Here is a 12,846-nt window from a genome sequence, read left to right on the forward strand (position 1 = left end):
TCAGTAAATGCTGGCTTTCCTTTTCCTTCCTTCCCCACTTGAAAGCAGGTTTATACACAGCAGAAACTAGAACAGCCAATTTATAAACACATAGTAGAAACCAAATAATGCCTACAAGTATCCACATATATAAATAAATGTATACTATATTTGAAAGTCAGTAACACTCTTTACATTTATTTCTTCTTTCTCTCATAAGATGGGCCTGCAGGTAGAAAGATCTCTTGTAGGTTTCTCCAAAGTCCTTGGGAGTAAATGTTCTGGTTGCTTTGGGATTCAGCTGAGGAGGGCCTGGCCACCAGGGGGCAGTGCTGACACCAGGCCCAGTCTCCTCTGGTCCACTCGTTCGTGGTCTGATTGGTTGCAGCCAGGTACACAGCAAAGCACAGGTAGCCCCCAAGGAGGAAGCTCAGCACCACGACAAAGCCCAGCAAGAAGACAATCCTTGGGAAGGTCAGGTACAGGTACTGGGAGCAAAGAAGATGCATGTTAGGAAATGGAGAGTGCCAGCCCCAGTCGTGTCTGCAGACACATCAGCGTCACCACCTTAGCCACCCATGCATCAGCACCTAATCATCGCTGACAAATAGTGCAGGGATTATTTTGGTGTGTGTATGAGCTTACTCTGGGATAAATAAGTGTTCCTCTAAGGGAGGCTACTCAGGAAACAGGACTAGCCAGTTAGCTATTTGCAAAGTAGATTAATACAGACCTGAGTTCATGTATCAAAATAAAATCTAGATGGCAAGGAAAAATTACTGTCTCTTAAAACAATCCAACCACAAAAATACATGCACAAGGACATTCACTGGCATTGAGTCTTAATAGTGCCTCTTCCTCAAAAAAAGGAGTTACACATAAGGAACACTGGACTCTGGGCTAGTTACACTGTGGATTCATAAGAAGCCATTGTAAAATGACTGAACTGCTCTGGAAAATAATATGGGAGTCCTTTTTGAAACCTAAAATGGACTTTTGTGACCCAAGAATTACACTAAAGACTCATATTCACATAAGATTTGTAAACAAATGTTCATGGCAACTTTGTTAATGCCCCAAACTGGACACTACTCAAATATTCTTCAGAAGGCAGATGGTTAAACTGGTACATCCCAAGCAGGGACTCCTGTAGCAACAAAAAGGAATACATCACTGATATCAATGACTTGGATGGGCTTTAAGGGAATTATGCTGAGTGCAAAAAGCACATCATAAAAGGTATGTACTGCCTGTTATTGATGAAACATTTGTGAAATAACTTAATTACAGAGAATGGAAACAGGCTAACTGTGGCCAGGCGTGACGGGTAGAGAAGAGGTGGGTGCAGCTACAAAGTGGTAGAAGGGTTTCTGGTGACATTTGAGCAATGTGATGGTACTAGTAGCTCCATGAGGCTACTCATTGGACAAGACTGTACAGAACTGCATTCATGAGCAGGTGCGCATGTATGACCAGTGAACTCAGCTCTGTGGACTGTGCCGCAATATGGTATTGTGGTTATACATGACACTAGCGTAGGAGTGGGGTGTTGGGAGTGAACAGGACACAGGACATCCTGTATGCTTCTGTGCAACATGCTTTAAGTCCATTTCAATGTAAAAGTTAAAAAAAAAAAAACACATGCGGGCTTAAGGTGGCATACACCTATAATTCTAGCACTTGGGAAGCTGAGACAAGAGAAACAGGTTGGAAGCCAATCTGAATCACATAGTGAGATGCTATCTTGGGGAAAAAAAAAAAGAAAACTAAAAAAAGCACCTGCCTGGTAAGCATGAGGTCCTGAGTCCAATCCCCAGTACCAAAAAAAAAAAAAAAGATCATCATACTAGCTTCAAGATTATGAGTGGTCATGAAATCAGACATATAGGTACATCCCTATGATCCAAATATCAGGAGGTTGAGACAGGAGGACTGTAAGTTAAAACCTAGGCTGGGCAACTTAGTGAGACACTGGAAGGAAAGAAACAAAAAAAGCAAAAGAAAAAGAGAAGGGAGAAAGGGAGAAAGAGAAGGAAGGAAGGAAGGAAGGAAGGAAGGAAGGAAGGAAGGAAGGAAGGAAGGAAGGAAGGAAAGAAGCCAGCCAGCTAGCCAGCGGAGGCTTGGAGATGAAGTTCAGTATGAAGATCCTATCCAGTGCTGAAGAAAACAAAAAAGAATGAAATATATTCATGCTGCAATGACAGAAACTTGATTTTTTTAAAGTCTTTTAAGATAAGGTCTCCCTATGTACTTCAAACTGAAGTATAACTCAGGCTGACCTTGAACTAACAGCAATCCTCCTGTCTCAACTCCTAGGGGCACGCATGCCACCACATCCATGAAATTTGAAAACATTACTCTATAAAAAAGACGCCAGTCCAGAAATTCAGAGGTTAGATGGTTCCCTTTAAATAAAATGTCCAGAAAAGGCAAATTTATAAAGACACAAAGTAAGACTAACGGTGCCAGGACGTAGGAACAATGGAATGGGAGTGTTTCTTTTTGGGCTAGTGAAACATTCTGAAACGAGACAGTGGTGAAGGGAACATGCCTCCTAAAACCACAGAGTTGTACAAATTTAAAGGGTGGAATGGCTGGGCATGGTGGCACACACTTGTAAACTTAGCACTTGGGAGACTGAGGCAGGAGGAATGCGGCAAGTTTGAGGCCAGCCTGGGCTACAAAGTGAGTCTAAGGCCAGTGTGAACTGCATAGCGAGAGCCTGTCTCAAAAAAAAAAAAAACAAAACAAAGCAAAAAAACAAAAACCCCCAACTTTTTAAAAGGGTATATTTTATAGTATGTGAATTTAATATCAACAAAACAGGAATGACTTCACTTTTTACTGGAAAAATATGACTTTTCCAACTTGAATTCAGAAAACTACTGCCCAGCCCACTGCATAATTACCTGAATAAGAAAAATTGTGTTGACAGCCTGGAACTGTCCAAAGTCATCGCGGTACATTTCCTGGTACAGATTTGACATCATCACCAAGCGGACCAGAAATGTCGCGCTCAGGATAGCCATGGTGGCCGCTGATGCACTCAGTGTCAGGAGGTAGATGAGGAAGTACCTGGTGTTCCAGGCCCCAATGCAGTTGTTTACCCAAACACAGTGATGGTCAAAACGGTGTACACAGCGGTTACACACACCTGCATAGAAGGGAGGGAGCCACGCACACTGTATTTCTCCACAACAACGCAATGACACCGAGGTTTTTACAAATTAAACACTGGCAGTATGGGGGAAAGGAGGCAGTAGGTGGTATGCGGGAAAGGAGACACCAGGATTTTAGAACTGCACTGTCTAAAACAGTAGCAACCAGCCATATCTGAGTACTGAACTTTGAAATATGGCTACAAGAAAACTCTCAAAGAATATTTTATTGATATTGACAAATTTAGTTTTTAAATTTATCCAATCTTCTTCTGAATTAATGTAAATAATACGGAGGTGCCATTAAGAGTTGTAAACTTAACATGGACAAACATTGTTCTACAACTGATGGATTTGGCTGGACATAGTGGTGCAGGCCTATAATTCTAGTACTCTCAAGGCTGAGGGAGAAGAATCATCATGAGTTCGAGGCCACCCTGTTCTAGGCCAGAGCCTGGAGTACATAGTGAAATCCTGTCTCAAAAAACAGAAAAATAAAATAGACCAAAACAAAAAAACCTGATGGTTTTACTTTAAAGTCAATTCTGATAAAGATGTATCATCATATCAACAATAGATGTGCATAATCAAAGAAAATGTCATGCTACTTAATTCATTTATTAGAAAGCTTAAGAAGTCTGGATATAGCCTTGGGTATGTGAGTCTACTCTCTTCCAACTACAAATTTTATGATCTCTAAATATAGATCAGGTATTTCCAATGAAAATTTAGTATCCAAAATGAGATGTACTATAAATGTAACATACATGCTAGATTTCACAGACTTAGTGAGATAAAGAAAACATAAACTGTCTTTTATTTTTTTGTCTTTTTTGAGGCAGGGTTTCACTAAGCAGTTCAGGGTGACCTTAAATTCACTTCACAGCTCATGCTGGCCTTGAACTCAGTGATCCTCCTGTCAGCCTCCTGAGTGCTGGGATTACAGACGTGTGCCACTATGCCCGGTGCCATAAACTATCTTATGACACCTTTATACTTTACATGTACAAATGATATTTTAGGGCCAAGCATTGTGGTACATGACTGTAATACAGCTACTTGGGAAGTTGAGGAGGGCTGAGGCAAATCTGAGCCTAGCCTGGGAAACTCAATGAGATGCTGTCTCAAAAATAAAAAGGACTAGGGACATAGCTCAGTGGTAGAGTGCTTGCCTAATATGTTGGTTTCAATAAAATATATGATTAAAATGAAGCAACTTTCTTTTGCCATGTAGTGACTAGAAAATTTTAAAACACATGTGTAATGTTCCCATGAAGACAGTGCTCATGTAGAATCTTGGGCCTTCTGCAGAAAACTGGGCTTGAGCAGACACAGCCACCTACAGAAACATTTCTTGGGGAACACACCCTGCCATGTGGCAAAAGAAGGGCTAAGTATGGCCACTATACAAAACACACAACCTTCCTGTCAGTCCTCTGAAAGAAACCCTGTCTGGCCTCTAACAAGAGTGGTCACCCCATGGGTGGGGATCAAATCTCTCTGCTTTGAGATTCATGAAACACTGCCTCCCAGCAAAGCCCATGATGACACTGCACTAGGGAGGGCGCTGCTGGGGCCACGACAGCCATACTTACTGCAGTGCTTGGATCGAGCTGGTTTCTTTAAACCACATGAAGAGCACCTCGCATTCTTTGGAAACATCACGCCATCAAATTCATAAACTTGAAGAAGTAATAATTCATTTGTTCTTGTTATAGTGCCTGAAAAAGTAAGAACAAATGTCAGCTTAAGCAATATGGTGGACTGGATGTTCACAAAATCTGACCCAAAACAACATGACTAAAACTGCTATATTTAATATGTTAGGAAATTCATTTTTTACATTCATTTTTTACAACTGCTTTAGTGAGACACAACCCACACACTTGACTCAATGGTTTTTAGTGTATTTGCAGAGTTGTGCAGCCTTCATCACAATCAATTTTAGAACATTATCACTGCTCCAAAAAGAGACCTGTTAGCAATCACTGTCCGCGTCTCTCTAGGGCCTCCAAGCCCTAGAATCTACTAAGTTACTTGTATCCCTATGAATTTATTTGCCTTTCCTGGATATTTCACAAAAATTGGAATCACATAATTTGTGGCTTTTTGTACCTGGTTTCTTTTACTCAGCAAGTGCCATGGTAAAAAACAAAAAAATTACACCAAGACATATAATAGTCAAGATTTCAGAAATTCAACACAAGAACAGAATATTAAAAGCTGTTAAAGAAATAATTCACCTATAAAAGAAAGCACATCAGAATTACAGCAGACTTCTCAACACAAAGTCTCAAGCCAAGAAGAGCTTGCAGTGAAATATGTTAAGCTCTAAAAGAAAACAACCTCCAGGCTGGGGATTTAGCTTAGCGGCATAAGCACCTGCTTTGCAATCGTGTAGTCATGAGTTTGATCCCCAATACCAAAAGAAAACAACCTCCAACTCAGATTAATGAATTCTGAAAAACTATCTTTCAAAATTGATGAAGAAATAGGATACTTCCATGACAAAGAACAATTGAGGAAATTCATGAACACCAAACTTGCACTCTAAAATGTTCTGAAGGATAGTCTAGAAAGAGATATCAAAGATACAATTCCCTGAAGGCCAACAGAATAAATCCACCAGGGAAGGCATGCAATTAAACACAAGAGAAAAAAGGAAACAGGAAAATAACATGACAAGGATAAGTCAGTACATATCAGTTATAATCATCAATGTTAATGGTCTCAATTCACCAATCAAATCAAAAGAAACAGACTGGCAGAATGAATCAAGAAACAAGATGCATACATACAAGATACAGTATGCTGCATACAAGAAACATTTAATTAAAAACGAAATTCGTAGACTAAAAGTCAAAGGATGGAAAACAATACTCCATGCAATAGAAACCCAGAATAAAGGAGGGGTAACTATTTTATTTGCAGACAAAGTAGATTTCAAGTCAAGACTGATTAAGAGAGACAAAGAAGATCACTTCATCCTTGTAAAGCAAACAATCCAAAAGGAAGAGATTACAATCATAAATATACATGCACCAAATACCAGTGTACCCAACTATACATAACAAATATTAACAGGTAAGAAAAATCAAATAAGCACTAATACAGTTGTAGTAGGGACCTCAATATCCCAGTCACAAATAGATCAACTCCTCAAAAGTCAACAAGAAATATTAGAACTGAACCAAACTTCTGAACAAATGGACTTAGTGGATGTTTACAGAGTGTTCCACTCCACAACATCAGAATACACATTCTTCTCAGCTGCATGCAAGGCATTCTCCAAAGCAGACAGATATTAGCTCATAGAACATGTTTATGTAAATGGAAAGGAATTGAAATTATTCAATGCATATTATCAGACTATAATTCAATGAAACTCGGAATCAAAGGTAAAAGAAATCATAAAAACTTTGTAACACATGGAAATTAAATAACACCATCCTGAACAAGCAATGGATCACAGATGAAATTAGAAAGTTTCTATGATTAAACAATAATGCCAATACAATGTACAGAAACTTATGGGACACAATGTAAATGGCCCTATGAGGGAAATCTATAATGGTGAATTCCCATGTCAGGAAAACAGAGCAAGCTCAAATAACTTAATATTATACCACAAGCTTCTAGAAAAAAAAAAGAGCAAGTCAAGTCCAAAGCTTGCATGAAAGAGAAAATTATAAAGATCAGAGCAGAAACTAATGCAATGGAGACTAAGAAAACAAGACAAAAGACTCAATGAACTGAAGAGTTGGTTCTTTGATAGATTAAACAAAATTGAAAAAACCTCAGCCGACTTTATCAAAAAAAGAAAAGACTCAAAAACCTGCAATTAGGAATGAAAAAGATGAAATCACAACAGATCCTGCAAAAATCCAGAAGATCATCAATACCTACCTTGAGGATCTATATTCTGATAAGATGAAAAACACAGAAGAAACAGTCAGATTGTTAGATATATATGAGTTACCAAAGCTGAATCAAAAAAATATAAAAATTCTACATAAACCAGTATCAGTCAATAAAACTGAAGATGTAATTAAAAACCTACCAACAAAGAAAAGCCCAGGCCCTGCTGGATCCACTGCTGAATTCTACAAGAAATTTAGAGAAGACCTACTGCTACTACTTCTCAAACTCTTTCATGAAATTGAAAGGGAAGCAACACTTACAAATTCATTCCTGGAAGCAAGCATTAATCTGATACCAAAAAATCACAGAAGGATTCAACCAATCTCCCTAATGAATAGATAAAAAATTCCTCAATAAGATACTGGCAAACAATGCAGCAAATCATCAAGAAGATTGTACACCATGACGAAGTAGGATTCATCCTAGGGATGCAGGGATGGTTCGACCATATGCAAATCAATACATGTAATACACTATGCTAACAGAGTCAAGGGCAAAAACCGTATGATCATCTCAGTAGATGCAGAAAAAGCATTTGACAAAACCCAACACCAATTCATGATTTAAAAAAAAAAAAAACCCTACAGAAAATTGGAATAGATGGTCTTTATCTCAATCTGATAAGAGCTATGACAAACCAACAGCCCACATCAAACTAAATGGACAAAAACTGAAAGCTTCCACTGTAAAATCAGGAACAAGACAAGATATTCATGATCACCACTCCTATTCAATATAGTCCTGGAAACACTAGCCAGAGCAATTAGATAAAAGAAAGAAATAAAAGGAATAAGGATAGGAAAGGAAGAAGCTAAATTATCACTATTTGCAGACTATATGATATTCTACATAGAAAAACCCAAAAGCTCCACCAAAAATACTTTTAGATTTAATAACTAAATTTAGTAGCATAGCTAGATACAAAGTCAACACTCAAAAATCATTAGCCTTCTGGTGTGCTAAGAATAAACTCATTGAGAGAGAAATTAGAGAAACAATACCTTTTGCAACAGCATCCAAAAAATAAAATACCTACAAATTAACCTACTGAAGCAAATAAAAGACTACTTCATAGGAAACTACAGTATTCTGAAAAAGGACATTGAAGAGGATTAGAATATGGAAAGATATCCTTGTACTTTCGGTAAGAAGAACCAATACAGTTTGGTCATACTTCCAAAACTGTTACACAGATTTAACACAATCCCAATCTTTTACCAGCAGGTTTTCATGATTCAGCCAAGCTATAGCAAGAATCTGTACTTCATTTTATTTTATTCTGTTTTGTATCCTATGGGTGGAACCCACGGTCTCCCACATGCTAGGCAAGTACTCTAACACTGAGCTACACCCACAGATTTTATTCTTTTTTATGACTAGGATTCCACTAAGTAGGCTTATCACATTTTAATTATCCATTTATCTGTTGATGAATAATTGCTATTTTAAGGGCATAAAAGTTTAAAAGTATAGGAAAAAAAGTCCAAGCACATGCCAATCCAAAGAAAAACAGTACAATAAAATTAGTACCACACAAAAGAAACTTGGGAGCAAAGAGCACTAGTTGTGATGACGAGGCTCACTATATTGTGAAAAGACAGACAAGAAAAGATTATCCTAACCCTAAACTTGAATGCATCTAATAAGAATATACATGCAATAGCTTTAAAATATAGGAAGCAAAAATCACAAACAACAAGGAGAAGAGTGAAACCTACCATCAGAATGAGATAATTACCACTCTCAACAACTGGTTAGCAAATAAAAAAAAATAGTATAAAAAAGATTTGAACATAATTAATAAACTTGATATAATAGGCTTTTCATTCTCTATACTCAAGAATTAAAAAATACAAGCTCTTTTCAATTATGTGGGTCATTTACAAAAACTGACCACATGTCCAAGAGTAAGTCTCAAAAAAAAATTTTTATTACTTAGGATTGAGTTCAGCCTTAACTACGCTAAGCAAGTGTCCTACCATACCAGTTAGAAAATTTTTAAAAGCTGTCAGACAGACTTTCAATAAATTTCTAGTCTCTTGCTTCAGCCTCCTGAATAACTATGATTACCAAGCCTGGAACAACAAAAAAAACAAAACAAAAAATTTTTTTTTCTTTTTTGAGACAAGGTCTAACTATAATTAGCTCAGGCTAGCCTTGAACCTATTATGTAGCCCAGGCACCAAAAAATGAACCAAAACAGAGAGAAAATACCTCTAAACAACCTTTTGGCCAATGGCGAAAAAATAAAGAAAACACAGAAGTTTCGCAGTCTTTTTAAAGGGACTACCACCTGTGTGCTATCCTATCAGTAAGACAGCTGAATATCCCCCATTCTGTATGCTAACAGCCTCAACTTACCAGGATTTGTTAAACAAGTTAGGGCGAAGAAAACCAGGTTTACGGTCAGCAACAGATAGGGTAGAAGAAGGTAACACAATGAGAACTCCAGCTCTTGACAGTAACCAAGTATCTCCCAGGTATACTCGATATAAACCAGCCCTTGCAAGACCAGCTGCAGGATAACAAAGGTGTAGTTGCTGAAAGGAAAGAGGTGTGCAGTTTACTCACAGGGCTGCTCCATGAAGAAATTGTGAAAAATCATACAAAACTAAGAAACGTTACTAGGGCAACCACATCCTTTTCAGCATTAAATAAGAAATCAGGTGAAACATTTCACATGCATTTTACAGAAATACACGTCAACCTTTCCCCACTCTTTAAATATCTTTATTTAAAAGCAGACACATCAAAATCCCCAAAGACAGGGCCGAGGTTTTAGCTCAGCGGCATAAGCGCCTGCCTGGCAAGCGCGAGGTCGTGAGTTCGATCCTGGGTACCACACACACACACACACAAAAACAAAGACAAAGGACAGATTATTTGTGAATAGAAATTCTAAATACATGACTCTCTATCCTTCTACCTTCCCAGCATGATTACTATGCTGGAAACCTGAAGTGCTTCCCGAAGCTACACAGTAGCAACAAATAAGACAGAAAGAGGAACATATTTAAACTCTGAACTGTAAGTACCGTGTGTAGAAGAAGTAACGAAGCCACCTTTGCATGGCTCTTTGAAGGCATTGTGGAATTATACAGGAAAATAACTGAAATAAAAGAAAAAAAGCTCAATTTCATTTCTCATTCTCCTTACTCTGAAATTAAAGATGCTCCACCCATAGCCAACCAGTATAGGAGATACTAAGTTTTGCTGCATAAAGGTGGAGAAGCCAATGAGAAAGAAGAAAAAGAAGGATTTTTCTTTCAGTGGCTTCCTTTGATGCCAACTCCTCCACTTTTACCCTGACCCCAAGATGGCACTTGTCAGGGTCTTCGGAAAAAAGAGGTGAGTAGAGACGGGGAATGTTGCTGTGAGGGCTGCTCTTTCCCTTTCTGAGTCTGATCCCATTGATTAGGCCAGGCCCATCCCAAATCAGTCTCATTCTTGCTTAGTTTTATTCTTAATTTTGTCCCCAGTTCTGCTTCCTTTTGACCCTGAAGGAGGAAAAGCAGCCCATGTTCGACTTCTGCTCATCCATTCCCCAGTTTCACCTGTCAAGCACCTTCAGGCAGATACCACTCACATCCATGCCCAACCACATGCAGCACATCCGGAGGCAAACAGCCAACTTTGAGAAAGCTATCTGATCTCAAAGCATTGCCACAAGGTTACCTGCAGCAGTAACAAAAACAAAAACATAAAACTGACATAAATGAAAGACTAAATGAACCAGTGAATTTAACTGGACTTTCTTGCCCTGCCAGGAAACTGGAGAATCTTTTAGACTACTGCAGTGTTTAAACTTCAGTGGCATTCTAGGATCATTATTACCTGTGTTCCACCCTGGACCAGGCTTGTCAAATGATGACTTCTTGGATAGATCCAGATCATAAGAACACTGATCATCATGAAATCCAGGTAGATTAAAAAGAGAGTGAGGAAGTCCATCCTTCAAGCTGCATAGGTAACAGAATAAATATAACTAGCTGCTACTTAAAAATTTATTCTACCATACATATTCTCAAACTCTTTAAATGGGTACAAAACAGAATTCACTGGCCCTTGAGTACATGCCATAGAGCACTATGGTCTTTTAGTCGTGCAGCCTACAAGCTTCCCTTCAAGGTGAACACTGTGGTCTGCCTTTGGGGCATCTCCTTCCTGTAAAGTGAAGAAAACTTTATCTATCTTCCTTCCTTCCAGCAACAATTCCTCTTTTTATTTCCCTAAATATTCACCTATATACTAATGCAGGAAGTACTCAAAGAAATCTGCTGACATCACCAGAACAAACACTTCCAGGTGGCAATCAGGAATCCTGCCCTCAGGATCAGATGCCCCTGTCCTTGGACACCCTCCTCCAGGTCAAACTGTCAGGAATAGCACATGGGAACCAGAGACCATACATTAACATTAATAAACTGAAAGTGTTTTCCTTTTGGCCTTAGTGGATTGGATTATGGGCCAGAAATTCCAACCAAGATAATCAAACCAGCAGCTATTCATAACATAGAAGAAAAAACAGAGAGCAGCAATTCTCACCAATTTAAGGTCTCCAGCCTACATCTTTCTCCTGACTGGATATTTTTTCAGCTGACAACTGTGGCATTCCTCTTCCCAAGATTGATGGAGAAATGAGCAGCTCCTTTCTAGGAGCTTCTCTTGGGCAGCGGTGTGTGAGCGCCACTACAGGTGGCACACACAGCAGGAGACATAGTTCCTCCAGGAAGCTGGATACAGACAGAAGAGTTCAACCGTCACCTAGTAAGACTAGGAGTCAGCGGCAGAATGCATTATGGTAACATGTGGAAGGAGGGGATACTGAACACCAAGGCGTGAAAGAGTTGCATGACTTTTGAAGAAACAGCTAATTGGGAAGAAATAGGCCAGCAGTCTTGGGTTTATACCTTCCTGCCCCCTCCCTATTTCTTTCCATGTGTGTGGTGTCTAGGAATTTCTCTCCCTCTATTACAGACATATCCTACCACGCCTCCATTGTCCCTCCCCGTCACTATTGCTCCCATATGTGGAGACTAGAAAGAGGACTTCCTAGAGTCTATTCTCTAAGTATCTCCCGTCCCCGCTTTGAGTGGGAGGAGGGATAACAGGCTCTGAAGGGACACAGAAGTTTGCTTTCAGCAGGCTCGGACATACGGGCCGGTTTGTAGTAGGCCCGGAGAATCCATTGGGCTGAAGCCCAGGAGTGTGGACAACCGTTGGCCGACTCAAGAGGGGACACAGGAAGCGGAGAGTAGCAGGTAGGGGCGCCGGGGCCCCGGGCAGGGTTAAAGTAGCACTAGAGAGGAGGAGGTTCAGACAGGGAGATGGACGGCCCCAAGCCCCGCGAAGGCCGCCTTACCCCCAGAAGTGGGGCCATCCGCTACTAGCACAGAGATACAGCCTCCTGGTGTAACCCGGAGACTTCCGGCGGTCCGTGACGTCATCGCGGCGCCCGCGGCCAGGCTCACTTCCGGCGGAAGTGGGGACGGGATACCTGGTGCTGTGGGTTGGTGGCTCTATTTGGTTCTGATAATGGGTTTTCAGTTCCCGGTTTCCTAGTAGACTTGAGAAGAGGACGGTCCTGTGCCTGGTACGGCCGTGCGTTAGGACTGTGAAGCAGCGTAGGAGGAGTCCAGTCGTGTGCTGCGCACTGCCAAGCAGGGGGCCCGGCACGAAGCTCATACACTGTCTTGACAGAATACATGTTGCTCACAGCTGGCCACATTGTTGGAGTCTGTTCGGCTTGTTCCAGAATCTTCCACCGCAGAAGGCACAATATGTATCC

The 12,846-nt window shown here is 40.0% G+C and overlaps 1 protein-coding gene across 4 annotated transcripts; it reads right to left on the reverse strand.

Moving 5' to 3' along the window:
- Positions 1–128: 128 nt before the first annotated feature.
- Positions 129–12,573, reverse strand: Zdhhc4 (zinc finger DHHC-type palmitoyltransferase 4). Of its 4 annotated transcripts, XM_003470040.5 has the most exons (8): positions 12,421–12,573; positions 11,604–11,791; positions 10,893–11,017; positions 10,094–10,167; positions 9,420–9,598; positions 4,733–4,858; positions 2,889–3,133; positions 129–467 (listed from the first exon to the last, which is right to left on the reverse strand). In XM_003470040.5, exons 3-8 carry the CDS (start codon positions 11,007–11,009, stop codon positions 177–179), a joined length of 1,032 nt encoding a protein of 343 aa, XP_003470088.1. In that variant the 5' UTR covers positions 11,010–11,017; positions 11,604–11,791; positions 12,421–12,573; the 3' UTR covers positions 129–176. The 4 variants fall into 4 exon arrangements, with proteins under 4 accessions (XP_003470088.1, XP_063090201.1, XP_023420950.1 ...); XM_063234131.1 differs by lacking the exon at positions 12,421–12,573 and having other exon boundaries at positions 11,604–11,809; XM_023565182.2 differs by lacking the exons at positions 11,604–11,791; positions 12,421–12,573 and adding an exon at positions 10,613–10,733.
- Positions 12,574–12,846: the final 273 nt, after the last annotated feature.

The sequence above is a fragment of the Cavia porcellus genome, unplaced genomic scaffold (assembly GCF_034190915.1).
Source record: "Cavia porcellus strain 051 isolate PalLab524CR breed Dunkin Hartley unplaced genomic scaffold, mCavPor4.1 scaffold_23, whole genome shotgun sequence".
In the NCBI taxonomy this organism is placed as follows: domain Eukaryota; kingdom Metazoa; phylum Chordata; class Mammalia; order Rodentia; family Caviidae; genus Cavia; species Cavia porcellus.

Bases quoted from the DNA above. Each gene is read 5' to 3' on its own strand.
- Zdhhc4 (XM_003470040.5), bottom strand. From the start codon at position 11,009: ATGGACTTCCTCACTCTCTTTTTAATCTACCTGGATTTCATGATGATC. The intron at 4,859-9,419 runs GTAAGTTGAGGC...TTACTTTTTCAG, and splicing joins AACTTGTTTAACAAATCCTG to GCACTATAACAAGAACAAAT. The intron at 3,134-4,732 runs GTAAGTATGGCT...CCTTCTATGCAG, and splicing joins AGCTCGATCCAAGCACTGCA to GTGTGTGTAACCGCTGTGTA.